At 47.6% G+C, this 17611-nt stretch overlaps 1 protein-coding gene across 5 annotated transcripts in view; it reads left to right on the top strand.

The window, feature by feature from the left end:
• FGD5 (FYVE, RhoGEF and PH domain containing 5) overlaps window positions 1-17611 on the top strand; it is a 151503-nt gene that overhangs the window by 31745 nt on the left and 102147 nt on the right. For 4 of the 5 annotated variants that reach the window (XM_063630257.1, XM_055260332.2, XM_063630258.1 and 1 more), the window contains one exon: window positions 2749-5392. In XM_063630257.1, coding sequence (XP_063486327.1) covers window positions 2749-5392 — 2644 coding nt within the window. Of the gene's footprint in view, window positions 1-2469; window positions 2538-2748; window positions 5393-17611 lie in introns of those variants that run through there. The other variant, XM_055260333.2, reaches the window with a different exon arrangement.

Here is a 17611-nt window from a genome sequence, read left to right as displayed (position 1 = left end):
TTCATGGCCCACCTGTCCCTTTGTCATGTCTCATGGCACCCATGTGAAATGCCCACCTGTTAAGGATGAGAAATGAGAGTCCCACCCCCAAAGAATAATTTCGTGCCAATGCCTGCCACCCAATGTTGACAGTGTGAAGCTCATATTACGTAGTGTATCAGTGTAGAGCAAGACTTCAACCAAGGGAAGATCTGGGGTAGGCAAAGATGGACTTTATCTGAACAACGGCTACTATTTATTATTTCTATGTAAAGACCTGCTATTGAGCCTTTTTGATATATTATGTAGCCTTTAATTTTTAAAACAACCCATTGAGGGTAGGTGCTGTGTGGCACCCATTTTACAGATGAAGAAACTGAGGCTGAGTTTCATAGCTGATAAGTAGCAAAGTCAGGATTTGACCCAGATCAGCCAGGCTCCAAAGGCTCCCTCTGTTACCCTACTCTAACAGGTAGCTGAAGCGTATCTTTTTAAGCTCCAATGTTTTGTTTTTCACTAATATGGATAGACATTTTTCTAAACTAGGACACACGTGACTGTGTACGGAAACAAGGAGTTTGATAGTCACTATTTCTAGAAGATTCTGGGTCATTGTATGGATGTCAGTGGCTGGCCTGGGCATTGATGTGGATGAAATGGTGTGGATTAGGGGTTTGATGCAGTGGCTATTTTAACCTTTAAACCCATTGGCACTGATACCAACTTTGGCTTCAGAAATACTGAAATTGAGGTGCCAGTGGTACAGTCCTATGGAGATGTGTAAAACCAGTTAGAGCTGTGCTGGATAGTACCGTAGCCACCAGCCACATGTGGCTAGTGAGCACGTAAAATGTAGCTAGTCTAAATTGAGATGTGCTGCAAATGTAAAATGCATATTAGATTTGGAACACTTAGTATGAAAAAAGAATGTCAAACACCTCATTAATACATTTTATATACTGATTACATATTGAAATGATAATATTTGGATATATTGAGTCCAATAAAATATATTGTTAAAATTACTTTTACCTTTTTTTTTTTTTTGAGACAGAGTTTTGCTCTTGTCACCTAGGCGGGAGTGCAGTGGCTCAATCTTGGCTCATTGCAACCTCTGCCTCCCAGGTTCAAGTGATTCCTCTGCCTCAGCCTCCTAAGTAGCTGAGACTACAGGCGTGTGCCACCACACCCAGCTAATTTTTGTGTTTTTAGTAGAGACGGAGTTTCACCATGTTGACCAGGCTGGTCTCGAACTCCTGACCTCAAGTGATCTGCCCACCTTGGCTTCTGAAAGTGCTGGGATTACATGTGTGAGCCACTGCACCCAGCCTTACCTATTTATTTTTAATGTGCCTACAAGATAATTTAAAATTACCTATGTAGTGATATATGTGGCTCACATTCCAGGGACAGCCCTGGATTAGAGATTAGTGGTGTTAGATGTTTCAGGGACAAAACTGGGCCTAACATGCGTGGGAAGAGAAGAGTTTGCTGGCAGAGATCTCCCGGCAGTCTGCTTCATCTTCCCTCCTGTTAGGAGCCAGGCTGTTATTTTGAGGCCACTTGTGTCATACCCAAGCCTTAGTGGGAATGGAGCTGGGAGATTAGACCTTCCGAAGGGGAAACATGGGAGTCCTAATCCATGGGTGGTGGGGATCCAGGCAGTACTTTTGAAACAGAGATGTTGGGATGGAGATGGATTCTATGCCCACAGTATGCAAGGGAGCGTAGGGGGCCAGGCAGGTGACAGGGAAGCCAGGGAGGAGGCATGGGCAGTCTTGTGGCAGAGAGATGCTGAACTCAAAAGTTGGCAACCACTCATTTGACCGTTCCCCTTCTCTAGATCCTTCTTATCCTGCAAATCTTAGCTAAAATGTCACCTTCTTTAAGAGGTCTTCCCTGGCCACAGCAGCCCATGTTTCTGTAATTCCTGTTGCATTGTAGTCTGCACCACATCTTTTATTCTGCCATGGTCAGAAGGTCCTCAGCATCCACAGGGAAGAGACATTTTGCAGATATCCATGTTGGCAAGTATTATATAATTTCTCCCATGAAATTTGCATGCCCATGAAATTTGGGTGTAGGTCTGGTTGGACACAGTCCTGAAGCATGCAGATTCCAGACGTGACCCCCCAGCAGAAGCACACATCACTGTTTCAAACCTCTGGAGTGTCATTCATGAAGGGATGAAATGGCAGCTATTCAGTCATAATATTCCAAGGGTCCCCGGCGCTACCCTCCAGTTGTTCTAACTCAACTGTGAGTTCTCAGCAGAGTCTGTTTTCTCTTCTTGACCCTAGGAGACCCTGCTGTCTGCAGTGCTATGCGTGTCGCTAGTGGGTACCCAATGGAGCAGCTGTAGAAGTGGGGATGTAAGCTCCACGAGGGCAGCAGGGAAGGTGACGGCAAGTTTAGCCTTTTCTCTTGGTCTCTGGCTCATAGAAAGTATTTATCAGTAGCTGCTGGATGAATGAATGCACTGACCTGGACACTTCATTTGAGGAGCACAGGATTTCATTTGGTTGATTTTCGTTAGTTGTGCTGCGTGTAGAAGGAAGGTCTGTTCACTTTGTTTACAGAATGAATCTTCAGTGGAAAATCAAGGGGTTTTCAAGATTCTGGTGGAGGGCTTAAGCCCAACACAAAGCACAGGAGGTGGGCTTCACATGGGCGGACGGAACCATCTGCGGCGTCCCCTGCAAGTGGTGTGTAGGAGACTCTGAATGGAAATAAAGTTAATTGTACTTTTTCTCTATTTTTGTTGTCTAGGTTCACCAAAACCACCTGTCGCTCCCAAGCCAAAGACTACCAGTCCACTGACACCAGTGACCGCGCCCAAATTCCCTTCCTCAGCCAGGCCCGAGAGTCTTCACAGTCCAAACTCCATGTTCAGGGGCCCGAAGCCCCCCATTGCCCCCAAGCCCAGGCTGACTGCCCCAAACGAGTGGAGAGCCAGTGTGTACCTAAATGACAGCTTGAACAAATGCAGCAACGGGCGGCTGCTCTGTGTAGACAGGGGGCTTGATGAGGGTCCCCGGTCCGTCCCAAAGTGCTCTGAGTCAGAGACTGACGAGGATTACATCGTGGTCCCCAGGGCTCCGCTGAGGGAGGATGAACCCAAGGATGGGGACAGTGTGGGGAACAAAGCCCTGGTGTCTCCAGAGGCCTCTGGGGAAGAGGAAGAGGAGCATGAGGAGGGAGGCGAAGCATGCAGCCTGGAGGGGACGGGAGCTGGTGAGGATTCAGTGGCCCCCACTGCTCCGGGTGCAGGAGTGCTGAGCAGGGAGGGTGAGGAAGGCACAGACCTCGCTCTTGAGGACGAAGGGGAGGGCTGCGCTGATGAGCCAGGGACACTGGAGCAGGTGTCCAGAAGTGAGGAGGAAGAGAAACTGGTGCAGCCACACAGGGAGTGCAGCCTGGAGGACAGTGGGCCTTGGGCTGGGGAGGGGGTCTTCCAGAGCGACCTCTTCCTGCCTCACATCCATGGAGAGGACCACGAGCCCCCTGACACCCCCGGGGAGGCAGAGGAGGAGGATGAGGAAGGCTGTGCCAGCACAGACCCAGCGGGGGCAGATGAGGGTTCGGGTCCTGACAGGCCCACTGAGGACATGGGACAGGATGCTGAGGATGCCAGTGAGGAGCCCCCTGAGAAGGAGGAGCCGGCCGGGGTCCAGGAGGCAGAGACGGCCACGGACTGCCCTGAAGTTCTTGAGGAGGGATGTGAAGAGGCCACAGGTGTCACAGGTGGGGAACAGGTTGACCTCAGTGAACCACCTGACCACGAGAAGAAAACCAACCAAGAAGTGGCAGTCACCACCCTGGAGGACCGTGCACAGGATGAGCCCGCTGAGGAGAGCTGTCAGATTGTCCCTTTTGAGAATGACTGCACGGAGGACTTTGTGACGTCCCTCACAGGAAGCCGCTATGAGTTCTTCCCAACTGAGAGCACCTCTTTTTGCAGCGAGAGCTGTTCTGCTCTTTCTGAATCAGCGAAAGATTTAGAATCAGAGCAGGCACCAAAGCTGGGGCTGCGTGCGGAGGAGAACCCCTTGGTGGGGGCTTCGTATGGCCAGTGTGGCTCCCTACAGGGTGGAGCGGCAGAGGGTCCCGCAGCCCCTGATGTGGTGGTGGTCGTGCTGGAGGAGGAGGCCTTGGATGATGCATTGGCCAACCCCTATGTGATGGGAGCAGGCCTGCTGGGTCAGGCGGCCCCTGGAGAAGGAGGGCAGGCTGCATCGGACGCCCTGGGTGGTTATGGCTCGAAAGAAGAAATGAACTGTGAGGCAGAGGGTGGCCTGGTCCCCGCAGACAGGAAGAATACCAGCACGAGGGTCCGGCCCCACTCTGGGAAGGTGGCCGGCTATGTCCCAGAAACCGTCCCTGAAGAAACCGGACCTGAGGTGGGCTCGTCAGCCCCTGGCATTGGAAGTGCCACAGAGGAGGTAGGAAAGATGCTTTTGTCATTGGAGGGGAAGGCCCTGGAAGCCAGCAGGGCCTTGCCAGCAAAGCCCAGGGCCTTTACTTTATACCCTCGGTCATTCTCCGTGGAAGGCCGAGAGATTCCGGTCTCCGTGTACCAGGAGGCTGAGGGGTCAGGGTTGGATGACCACAGGATAAAGAGGAAAGAGGACAATCTCTCTCTGTCATGTGTGATTGGCTCCTCTGGGAGTTTCTCCCAGAGAAACCACCTTCCGTCCAGCGGCACCTCCACGCCTTCTTCCATGGTAGACATCCCACCTCCTTTCGACCTGGCCTGCATCACCAAGAAGCCCATCACAAAGAGCTCTCCCTCACTCCTGATCGAGAGCGACTCCCCGGACAAGTACAAAAAGAAGAAGTCATCCTTTAAGCGGTTCCTGGCACTGACGTTTAAGAAGAAGACGGAGAACAAATTGCACGTGGATGTGAACGTGTCTTCCTCTAGGTCGTCTTCAGAATCCAGCTACCACGGGCCTTCCAGGATTCTGGAAGTGGACCGGAGAAGCCTCAGTAACTCCCCTCAGCTTAAGTCTCGGACTGGGAAGCTCCGGGCTTCTGAATCCCCCTCTTCCCTCATCTTTTATAGAGATGGCAAGAGGAAAGGTGTCCCCTTCAGCAGGACGGTGTCCAGAGTGGAGTCCTTCGAAGACCGCTCCCGGCCACCCTTCCTGCCCTTGCCACTGACCAAGCCACGGTCCATCTCCTTCCCCAGCGCTGACACTTCAGACTATGAGAACATTCCAGCCATGAACTCGGACTATGAGAATATCCAGATTCCACCCCGGAGACCTGCCAGGGCTGGCGCGTTCACGAAGCTGTTTGAAGATCAGAGCAGAGCCCTGTCCACAGCAAACGAAAATGATGGCTACGTGGACATGAGCAGCTTCAACGCCTTTGAGAGCAAACAGCAGAGTGCAGACCAGGACACAGAAAGGTACCTGACATTCTAGTTCCTTTCTTGTTCGGCAGCTATAACTATCCAAGAGGCAGTGTGGGTTTGGGGGACAGATGGACTTGCTTTCCGGCCTCAGGCTCTGTTTCTTACTAGCTGTGTTGACTTGGAGTGAGTGGCTTTATATCTCTGAGCCTCAGTTACTTCACCCATGAAATGGGACTCATGCTACCTCATGGTAGAGAGTTTAAGAAAATCAGAGTAAGGCTGGGCGCAGTGGCTCACGCCTGTAATCCCAGCACTTTGGGAGGCCGAGGTGGGGAGATCACAAGGTCAAGAGATTGAGACCATCCTGGTCAACATGGTGAAACCCCATCTCTACTAAAAATACAAAAATTAGCTGGGCATGGTGGCACACGCCTGTAGTCCCAGCTACTCGGGAGGCTGAGGCAGGAGAATCGCTTGAACCTGGGAGGCGGAGGTTGCAGTGAGCCGAGATCACGCCACTGTACTCCAACCTGGCCATAGAGCGAGACTCTGTCTAAAAAAAAAAAAAAAAAGAAAAAGGAAAAGAAAATCAGAGGTATTCTGTGTGAAAGCAGTGTATAAGATGCCAAATACGGTACATGTGAAAGCATTTTTGTTTACATTAATTTGGGAGACAGTTCTCGTTATCTCCTAGGTAGATGGCTTTGCTACTCGCCTCTGAGACAGTCACCAAGAGAGAAGGTTCTGGAATCTTGATAAACTAAATATCTTTCACATCAGGAAAATACCTTAAATTGAGATTGATACCTTTTTATTGAGTAACTATACACTGTATTCAACAGGGAACTAGAAAAGACTATTTAAATTGTTTAAAGAGCTGATGGTGCCCTGAGCTAAATTACTGAATGGAAGTCTTTAAGAGCTACATCCAAGCTTGTTGTTTTTTTTTTTTAATTGATTCACTTTGGAAGTGAGAGTGAGACACTGAAGTTATTGAACAACAGTGGGGGTGTTCTGACCTCACCTTCCCAAGACTGACTGAATGCCCCTCATTGATCATCCCGAGTGGATAATTGCCAAATCTTGCCATTCCTCATGGAATTGTGGACACAACTTAAAGGTGATGCAATTGGCCCTGAACCATCCTCATTGTTTGGGGGCACCTGATCTGAATTAACGAAAAACCAAAGTGGTTGTGATTTTAAAAGAAACCCTCTGATTCTTTTCCCTCATGTGCAGAAACTTAAGCCAGTCCTACACAGCTGTTGCTGCTAGGAATTCCTAGGGGACCCGCAGTCTTGACTAGATAAGGATGATTTGCAATTAGCATTTGCTGTTGTTGGAGTAGAGCTGCTAGGAAGCGTTTGCATGGATAATTCTCTTGAGTATTTTGCATGGTTCGCCGTCCTGGCTCCATCTTCTCACTATCCCAAGTCTGGGTAAGGCGATTTATTTATTAGTTCTTTCTAAGATGAAAAGATTTTTTTTGCCAGAGCAAAGGTAAACACCAGCACAGCCCGAGGGACTGAGTTTAATTTGGAGAATGTGGACTCGTGGGAGCTGCAAGAGGGGTAGAGAGGCAGAGTCAACAAGTTCATTACATTAATAACAATTGGCAGGGGTGGACAAGACCCATCCCCAGCTGAGTGCCTCCTAGCACTGAGGAAGGCAGAACCAAGCTTTGCAACAATAAACTCTCTGTGCTCAAAGAGACCGCCCACCTCTAACAGGTGCTTACTCAGTGTACTTGAAATCCTCCAGCCACAGGGAACCCATCACTCCCAGAGCTGCCTCATCGGGTGCTGGGTATTCTGATCATGAGGAAGAGTTTCTCTGTGACTGAGGCATATACTGTTCCCCTGTAATATCCCTCCCCAACTCATGGTTCTTCTCTCTCAAGCCAGGTGAGGGAGCTTATTTCATCTTTTTTACAATAGCCCTTCAAAAATTGAAATCTGCCTCTGTTGAATCACAGAATTTTATAGCTGGAGGAAACTTCAGACACAAGTCCTGTTACAGAAGAGGAAACTGACACAGAGGGGAAAAGGCACTTGCATAAGGTCTCTCAGTAAGTTACTGGAGAAATCAGTGTCCAAACCCAGACTTCTTGACTTCTGGATCAGGAATTTGTAGTGAATTATGTGAGGGGATACCAGGTCTGGTTGTGCAGGCTGCGCATTGTACAATCACAAGAGCAACTCCTTCACCTTTTGGTCTATGTATGGTGCCACCTGGGGTGTGCAGTGCACAGGCTGCTTGGCTATATGTGAAGGACCTGTTGCCTTGGTCTGTACTTTGTGCAAAAAACAAAACAAAGAGGCCTTTTCATCCAGACAATTATGACAATAGGGAATAAAATATCTAAGACAACACTAAAGCTCCTGGATCGTGACTGTTTACTGTGTGCCAAGCACTGTGCTAGGTGCTTTCTTTGCATTAGCTCACATTTGATGCTACAGCCTAGGGCCTTGGTTGAGTGTCTTGAACTGTCAGACTCTGAATTTCAAAAGCATGGTTGCACCACTCTGATGCTATTTTGCCAAAGGCCAGACTGACTGGAATAAATCTCCCATACAGGAACCACATCCTCTTGGACATCAATCAGTGAGCAAAGCTTTCTTCCGCTTTCCTACATGAAACAGATGAAAGCAAAGGGGGAGAAAAATCGCCACTTTGGGCTGCAGCAGGTCTGGGCAAGGGAGCTCTGAGACGCATATCGCCAAGAGGCATGAGTGACTGCCGTGGGGCCGGGGGACCCTGCTTGTTTGCCTGAATAGGGGCTTTGAGTACAGAGTGGAGGGGATGCTGCTGATCTGAGACCTGTGCCTAGGGGTGCTTGGGGTTGGACGGGATGAGAGGGTGGGGAGGCAGTTCCTTCCTCCTTCTACTACTTGTCCTGCCCCATACCTTGCTTTAGTGTGAGGATTAAAGGCAGAAGCCAAAATAAATACCCATAGCCCTGACCGAAGGCAGATCAGTGCACCAGACATGGATTCAAAGCCTAAGGTCCCAACACTTGTTATGGGACCTTGGAAGAGGCTGGGCCGCAGTTTGCTCATCTGTAAAATGGTGAGGTTGGAGCAGTTTTGTATTTCTCAACCATTCACCTTTCCTGGACTGCATTTACCATTTCCATTATACTGCCTATACTTTGACTCATTACTTTTCTTTAAATCAGCCCATCTTTTTTATTTAGAAAAATGTAATGGAAACTTTTTGTCACTATTGGGAAATGGAAAAACAGTATCAGTTGCCATAAATAGAAGGCAATTGTAAAAATAAGATAGAACAGTAAAACAACATGGGTAAAGACTAGCTTGAGGTGATTCCTTGCCAAGGCTGGGAGCTGGAAGCCTGATCTCTTTGTTAAACAGGGAGAGGTGTTAAAGATATGCTTGCACCACATGGAGACTTTCCACCTGGCAAAACCAGAAGAATCCAAAAGGACTAAGAAGGAAGTAACTCTCTCATGGTGTGATTCAGTGTTATTTAAATCCAAGCCCTTTTTCTACTAAAAGTATCTCCCTTCAAGAAACAGTGTATAATAGAATTCAGAGAGCCCTTAGCGACCCTGAAACTGGGTGAGCAGCAACTCAGGGTCTAATGGTTGATTGTAAAGTTTCTTCTGTGTAGTTACTTCCTTTCAGATTTGCATAGATAGTAGCATGTTAGTAGCTATAGTAATACTGTTAACAATCTTTTATAAATGTATTACCTATGTCCATTTTTTTCAATGGTATACAAAAGAAGGTTTTATCATTCTTTAGTTTAAAATGTATACCTGGGCTGAGTGCAGTGGCTTATGCCTGTAATCCTAATGCTTTGGGAGGCCAAGGCAGGAAGATCACTTGAAGCCAGAAGTTTGAGACCAGCCTGGACAACACAGTGAGACTCCCATCTCTACGTATACACTCCCATCTCTACATATATATATATGTGTGTACACACACACACACACATATATATAAATAGCCGGGCATTGTGGTACGCATCTGTAGTCCCAGCTGCTCAGGAGGCTGAGGTGGGAGGATCACTTGAGCTAGGAATTTCAGGCTGCATTGAGCTGTCATCATGCCACTGCACTTCAGCCTGGCTGACAGAGCAGACCCTGATTCAAAAGAAAAATGAAATGAAATGTATTCCTGAAGCATTCTTTTTTCCCTGAATTGACTCTCACTTAAAAAAAAAAAAAAAGTTTTCAGCAGAGATCTAGTCGAACACCCTTAGTTTCCAGATAGGCTGTCTTATGTCCTAAGTCACTGACCAGTAGTCTTGGCTAGGGGAACCCAGTCTTCACTTCTGAATATCCTATGGCACCCTGATATGTTGGTTACACACTAGAAGCTTAATAAATGTATATTGATGAGTTGGTGATTTTGAGCTTCACAAGGGGAAAGAAATATCATTTATTAAATACCTGTTTTTAGCAACACAGTGCTGGATGCTTTGTATACAGTTATTACATACCTGTTTTATGCAAAACACGCCACAGACTCACTTGTCCTAAATGTCTCATTTAAATCTTCATCATCATATGTTTGTGTTTTGCATGATAGCTGTCAGCATTATACATCAGCACAGATCCCTGAGGCCACTTTTCCCCAACATTTTGTTATGAAAATGTTCAAACTTGTTGAGAAGTTAAGGGTTTTAGTGTGAACGCCCATGTGCCCAGCACCCAGATTATACCATGCACATGTTGCTACACTGGCTTTCTCTCTCTCTCTCTCTCTCTCTCTCTCTCTCTCTCGCTGTCTCTTTCTTCCTCTCCCTCCCTTTCTCCTTCTCTCCCTCTCCTCTTCTTCCCCTCTGCCCCTCTCCCCACTGCCCTCACCCATTAGTGCATATTGTTCTTGACACATTTATGGTAGCTTTTTCTGTTTACAGATGAGGACACCGTGGCCCAAGGAGAGCCTGTGAAAGCACCACAGCTAAGCTTATAGGCTTTGGAGCCAAGCTGCCTGGGTATTGGTCTACACTTATTGTCTATGTGACCTAGAACAAGTTTCTGACCTCTCTGTACCTCAGTGTCCTTATCTGTAAAAGGAGATGATCATTGTACCTGCCTTGGAATGTCATTAAGACTACAGGAGTTAATACAGCACATGGTAAAATGATCAGTAAGCATTAGCTGTTATTAAGTGACATGACCAAGGTCACTTAGTGGTGGATGCAGGATTTGAATTTGATTCCTGAGGTGTGGAACCTGGGAGGGAGAATCTTGTTCCTCTTGATGTGTATTTCTGTCTGTCTATCTCTCTCTCTCTCTCTCTCTCTCTCTCACACACACACACACACACACACACACACACACAAAACGACTGTTCTGCATATGTTTGACTTAATGCTTAGGGCTTTACATCACATCAGTAAAACCAGGCTTTTGAATTTGCAAGCTTTTGCCATGGGATGTGGCATGAACTGTACCTCTGACTTCCCATGAGGTGGGTTCAGGGCTGCAGGCAACATCTGAGCAATATTGATTTGGAGTCATTAGCTGCCTCGTACACCAAAGACAGCAAGGCTAGGGGTTTTATGATTCCATAATCACAATAAAACTGCCCGTCTCTATTATTATGACTGTATTTGTTATTTCACTTATAACTTACAGTTAGGTAGGAATTTCCGGTTCCCATTTTCCAGGTGAGAAAACAGGCCTGGTGACATGACATGAACTATCTTCTGTCACATGGATGGTAAGTGGCCAAACCAAGGTCAGAACCCAAGTCTGTCTGACTTTCAATCCAGTGCTGTTTCCACTACTACCTGTTTTCTGTGGTCGCAAATTGCCACATTTTCTGGTATTCTTTTTTTTTTTTTTTTTTGAGACGGAGTCTTGCTCTGTCACCCAGGCTGGAGTGCAGTGGCGCAATCTCGGCTCACTGCAAGCTCCGCCTCCCGGTTCATGCCATTCTCCTGCCTCAGCCTCCCAAGTAGCTGGGACTACAGGCACCTGCCACCACACCCGGCTATTTTTTTGTATTTTTTAGTAGAGACGGGGTTTCACCATATTAGCCAGGATGTTTTCTGGTATTCTTAATCCAAACCTGTTGAGTGTCCTGCTTGCAAGAGACAGGGTGGCACAGCCACCCCCAAAATGTTAACATTGCTTATTGGTCCAGGAGACTCAAGGAAAAGTGAAAGGACACCTTTCTCTTCTGCTGGCTGGTGGGTTTGTCGCTCTGCTGGCAACTCATCAATAAGACGAGCTTTGCTGGAACTTGCTAATGAGGTACTCAGATGTCTTTCCCTCCTGCAGGCCACAGTGGGGACCCCTGCCCTTGCGTGGCCAGCTGTGCCTGAGGAGCAACCAGGAGTTCTCGGTTTGGAGCATGCCATCTGTTTGGGATGGAATGCTCATTAGGAGAACCTCAGAAGATTCCACCCGCCCAGGGCAGCAGCTCATGAGTGCTTGTGCATTGCAGACAGAGCAGTTAAGGATTCTGCTTCGCCAGCCCAGGGTTGTTACAGAGCTGCTTATGGTTGAAATGCAGCTCGAATGACATGCCCAGGAGTTTGTGTTTGGGCCATGTTGTGCAGCCTGCATATGAGGAGAGGGAGCAGGAACACCCAGGAGAGTGAATGTGTTGGCTAACTGGTGATGGCTGTTTGTGAAATGACTCATTTTGGGCAAGGATTGCATGGAGTGATGTGTGGAAGGAGAGAGAGGGGGACCATGTACCACTGCTGGCCTCAGTGGACTGAGTCTGGGGGTAGGAAGAGGACTTAGACCCAAGTCACTGAAATGCAAGGTAGAAAAGGCTCAGGACCTGAAGAGTAGGAGTCCAGAGGCGGGCAGGATGGCTTCATGTACAAAGTGGCACTTGAGTAGACATTGCAGGAAAAGTAGGCTTTTGACATGGAGGCAGGAGAAAGAGGAGAGCAAGTACAAGAAATAAGACTCCAATGAAAATGCCTGCCTTCATTCAGAAGGTACTTCAATACCTTTATTCTGGAAAACAGGTCACATCATCTGCAGACAGGGAGGATGATTATATGGAGGAGATGGGGTTGAAAGGCTTGAGGACTAAACACAAACACCATCTCTCTCTCTCATTTCTGAGTGTAACAGTAGCACATTGTGAGTGAGCCCAGCCAGCTCCCTCACTCAGTCCGCTAGCGTTCCTGGAGTATCTGCTGAATTGTCTGTGCTGTTCTAGGTAGTAGAGGTACTCACATCCCTGCCCTCTGGAGTTTTTAGGCTGGCTGAGGAGAAAGATGGATAGAGAGGCAATTAGAGGCTAGGGTGATAAAGTGATAAAGCTTGGTTAGTGGTATATCCAGTTGGCTACGGAGTGGGCAGTAGGGGAGCCTTCAGTATCTGTAGGACATTTGAGGTGGGTGTTTTTTTTTGTTTTTGTTTTTGTTTTTGTTTTTGTTTTGAGATGGAGCCTCACTCTGTTGCCTATGCTGGAGTGCAATGGCATGATCTTGACTCACTGCAACCTCTGCCTCCCAGGTTCAAGCAGGGGATTACAGGCGCCTATGACCTTGCCTGGCTAATTTTTGTATTTTTGGTAGGGATGGGGTTTCACGATGTCGGCCAGGCTGGTCTTGAACTCCTGACCTCAGGTGATCCACCTGCCTTGGCCTCCCAAAATGTTGGGATTACAGGTGTGAGCCACCGCGCCCGGCCGAGTGGTCTTGATGGGGAGCAGGAGTTCATGATGGAGACAGTCCGGGAAGAGAAAAGCCTGCGCTTGAGTCTGTAGGGTCGAAAGGATCTCGAAGTGTTCAGCTGGAGCCCAGGTGCACGGAGTTGGGAAGGCAGGGTGGGCCCAGCTGAGAACGCCTTGTATATCAGCGTGACAAGTGTGTATGCCATCCCCTGGGCAGGGGGGAGTCCATAGTGATTTTCAGCAGGGGAACACCATCGTGTGGGTGGTGCACTGCATGGATACTTTGCTGGCAGGGTGGAGAATGGAGGGGATGGAGGGGTGGGAAGCTGGGAGATTCATGAAGAGATGGTTGTAGTGGTCCCCTCAAGAGAGGATGACCAACCTGGGGCTGTGGCTGCAGCCAGGGAAGGAGTGGCATTCTGCCACCAGGATGTACACAGCAACCCTAGTTCTCCAACATTGATGAACTCCAGGGCTAGATTGCATCTGCCTTTGCATTTCTCTTTTCATTCTTTTGTCTTTTACAGTCTGGTCCCAAATAAAAGATTTGAGTTGGTTTCCAGTAAAAGACATAGCAAGAAATAATAGGAATTCACTCTTTAAGAGTAGAGGAGACAAGCCGAATAATGAAGTTGGGAGGAGGTCATTGTATGGGCCATCCAGACCGAGAATAGCGACTGCCATTGCAGTTCTGTAATCTAGCACAAAATCTAGCATAAGCATCCCCTCCTTCCTCCTCCCCACCTGTCAGTGCACCCCCAGATTCCTTAGAATGCATAAATATTTTGCTGAAGTGATTCTGTGAGAGAGTGAAACCTGACTTTTATATATTTTTTACTACCGTAGACAGTGCTGCAGCAACAAATAACACATCCTTGTAAAACCAAGGTGATTTACAGCCTCAGCTATCAATCCTCGGTGGGAATGTGACAGAGTTGCAGCTAAGCCTCCTGCTGACTGGTTCCATTGGTGCTGAGAGCCGCGTGGCTGGATTTTTGGCATATCCTAGCTGTGGTATTCATTGGTATCTTTATATCTGCCTGTAAGCCAGGAGCCTTCCTATTATTATGTTTTTGACAAATGAACTCATGCAGAGCTTTCATTAAGTTTCATTGAAAGGACCTAGAAATGCCATGAAAATTATTATCTCAAAACCATCACATCCTAATGCATGTGGCTGTGCTTCTTGTTGAAATTGACTGATGAGAATACTCAGTTTTTAATTTTCTGACTTAAAATAAGACCATCTGCAGCTGTTTCTTTTAGTAATAATTTTTAATTAAATGCAATAAAACTTACAGGGAAGGACCCTAATAAGAAAATCGTGTCAGGAACACACTCATTGTAACATTACCAGCATGATATTAAGACCCCCAACTATTTTTTTTTACCTTGCAGAGCTGTAATGTAGATAAGATCCTGATTAAGTGTTAATCACAATGTGGTTTTACCTTCATAAAAGCAGGGTTTCTCCCTGTAGGAGGTGTGAATATAATTCTCGCTAATAGAAGAGAGTCTTATTGTTGGAGTTCTTCGGTAAAATATCAGCAGCAGGTCTCCTTGACCAGCTGAGCCCCAGAAGAGGAGTGAAGTCTTTGTTCCAGCTTGAGTCTGGATTTCCTTGAGGTATTTGGGCCTCACTTTCCCCAGCTTTTCAAATGGGGATGAGGCTGTCAGGCATAGGATGCAGCCAAAGAGGAAAGTTGTGTTGGTAGTCCACGCATTCCTTGAGGACAGATGTGTATCAGGTACCTATTCTGAGCTGGGTGCTGCTCTCTGAGCTCCACATACAGCAGTGAACAGACTCCTTGTGCTGGGGAGAGGCAGACAGTAAACAGACTAATAAGTGAACACGATAATTATAGTTTATGGAAAAGAAGAATAAAAAAATCAATGTGATACAAAGTGACTGGTGGAAGACACACTTTAGACAGGGTGATCAGGGAAGGCTTCTCTGAAGAGATGAACTTGAGTGAAACGTGAAGGATGATCAGACATCCCAAGGAGAAGGGCATCCGAGGCAGAGGGAACAGCAGGAGCAAAGGCCCTTTGTGCTGAGACTGGAGGCCTTTGTGGGGTTCGTAGAGAAGTAAGGAGGCCAGTGTGGGTGGAGTGCAGAAGGCGATGGGAAGTCGGATAGGCAGGGGCCTTGTGAAAGATTTGGATTTTACTTGAAAGAGGTGCCATTGGAGAGAAGTGTTACGATCCAAAGATACTTGAATTATCTAAGCACTTCAGATCATTTCTCTGGACTTGTATGTTTAGGGTAAGATCAGCAAGTAGTTCAAAACTGTAGCTAAGAGTATTTGCCCTTCCAAGTGGTTCTCAGGGTGTAGAGAGGCTTGGATTTAGATCGCAGGTCTTCATCAAGCTGTGTGATTTTTAAGCAGCTGGGTCTCAGGCTGCTCTCCCACCCATGATTGCTCTGGAGTGGTTTGGAAACAGTGGCGCTGAGGTCCCCCATCTGAGTGCTCTTCCCAGAAGACCGTGCTAGTCCAGGGAACCAAGAGGAGACTGGCCCAGCCATACCAGAGGGAGGGTAGGAGGGAATAAGGCTGGGAAGGCTCTTCAAAAGGAGTGTGTTGAATTTGGATTTGTACCTCCAGATGAACTGATTTGATCTGTAAGCAGTAGGGAGCTATTGAAAATTTTAGAGCAAGGGGTGGGAGGTGCCAAGATCAGCTAGTACTCCAGTACAATTATTGTCAGCTATGTGGGGTGAAGAAGCCACTACAGAAAGGTGCCTAAATGCCGGGCGCGGTGGCTCACGCCTGTAATCCCAGCACTTTGGGAGGCCGAGGCGGGTGGATGACGAGGTCAGGAGACCAAGACCGGAGTGAAACCCTGTCTCTACTAAAAATACAAAAAATTAGCCGGGCGCGGTGGCGGCCGCCTGTAGTCCCAGCTACTCCGGAGGCTGAGGCAGGAGAATGGCGTGAACCTGGGAGGCGGAGTTTGCAGTGAGCCGAGATCTCGCCACTGCACTCCAGCCTGGGCGACAGAGCGAGAGACTCTGTCTCAAAAAAAAAAAAAGGTGCCTAAACATCAAGGGGTCAAGACATGACAACAGGCTTAGCTTCTTGTTCGCCTGTGTAGTGTGGTGGCCTTCCAGCTGTGGCTACAGCACAGTGGCTCAGTGCAGAATAAACCAGAGCTCTGGCTAGTCTGGAACTTCCCAGTGTCACGGTTCTCAGGGTGGTCAGTGGTATTTGGTGGCCACAGATGGCAGAACCAGAGAGGCAGCATGGCACAGCAAAACGAGGGAATGAGCTCAAGTCCACCTCCACCCTGACCCTGCCCTCTGATCTGAGCCCCGGTTTTCTCACCTGTACAAGTGGTGGCGACGGTCTCTTCATCACTGAGCACCGTGAGGAGTCTTGAGAGATAATGCAGACACCAGGGCTGAGTCAGGTCTTCAAAAAGAATATTGTCAACCTTGTACTTTGTGCTGGGAGCTGAGGCAAACAGACACTGCTACGTAAGAGGCTTCATAGAGCGCCCCCTGCACCAGCTGTTGTCACAGACCGTTTGTATGTGTTAACTCAATTCATCTGAAAAACCACCCTGAGACATAGATGCTGTTTTTTTGTCTGTACTTAGCAAATCAGGAAACTAGGGTATAAAGAGGTTAAGGTGAGGACTTAAGGTCACACAGCTGGTCAGCAACAGAGCGAGAATTTTAACCCAGGCAGTTTCCAGCACCCAGGCTCTCAGCTCTGCTGTGTGGTTCCTTCTTTATGTGCCTCATTGCATGCAATTTGCCGAATGTCCCTTTGGGCATAGTTATCCAGGTTTTTTTTAATAGGAGAGAAAACTGAGGTTCAGAGTGGCGGCATGACTTTTAAGCCAGTAAGAATGATGGAGCTAGGACCAGAGGGAGGATGTCTATAGGAATGGTTCTTGCCTCTTTCTAGTTCATCCCTTTGAGAGCTTCCTGACTCTTCAGCTGTCAAATAAGGATACACAGTGGAGTATGAAACTTCAGGATGAAAATGTTCATAATGCAGGTGTTCAGAATTGGACAACCTACAGAGACTGTCCATTTGCCTGGGTCCACATGGCCAGGGAATGATGAAAAACTGTCGAGAAAAAGAACGGCACACACTATTGCGGTAACAAAGGGACAATCTTATGCGGGAGGTTTATGCTTCCTTAGATTGCCTGGCTATGCTCAGGAATGACCCTTGGAGAATTTATTATCCATGCTTATAATACTCAGGGTCAGCAGCACAATAAACTAATAATAATTTTTGAGCGACAAATTAATGTGTTTCATCTGGTTCCCTGAGAATGCCCCAAGACTGTCCAGCCTTCCAGAGATGAAGGCAGCCACTGAGCCATGTGTCGGGGAATTCCGAGCTTGCATCTAAGAATTATGGTGCTTCCCTGTGTTGAAGAGGCTTGGTCTTTGGCTGTTTTCTGGCAAGATGAGTGTCCCCGAGTTGAGGTTGTTTTTCGGGATGATGTGACTGGTCCCTATGTAAACAGACCCATTCTCTGCATGCACAGGGTTGGGTTAGAGCCCTGGATAGGGCCCAAAATCTCCAGGTCAAGGCATAACCCAAGAACTTGAAATTTGAGGCTTTCTTGTAAGATTTTAATTATGAAAACAAGACACACACACACATTAAACAATTCTATCTTACAGAATCTG

The sequence above is a fragment of the Symphalangus syndactylus genome, chromosome 21 (genome assembly GCF_028878055.3).
Source record: "Symphalangus syndactylus isolate Jambi chromosome 21, NHGRI_mSymSyn1-v2.1_pri, whole genome shotgun sequence".
Taxonomy (NCBI): domain Eukaryota; kingdom Metazoa; phylum Chordata; class Mammalia; order Primates; family Hylobatidae; genus Symphalangus; species Symphalangus syndactylus.
Note: the sequence above shows the minus strand (reverse complement) of the source record. Positions and strands in the feature narration are given on the sequence as shown.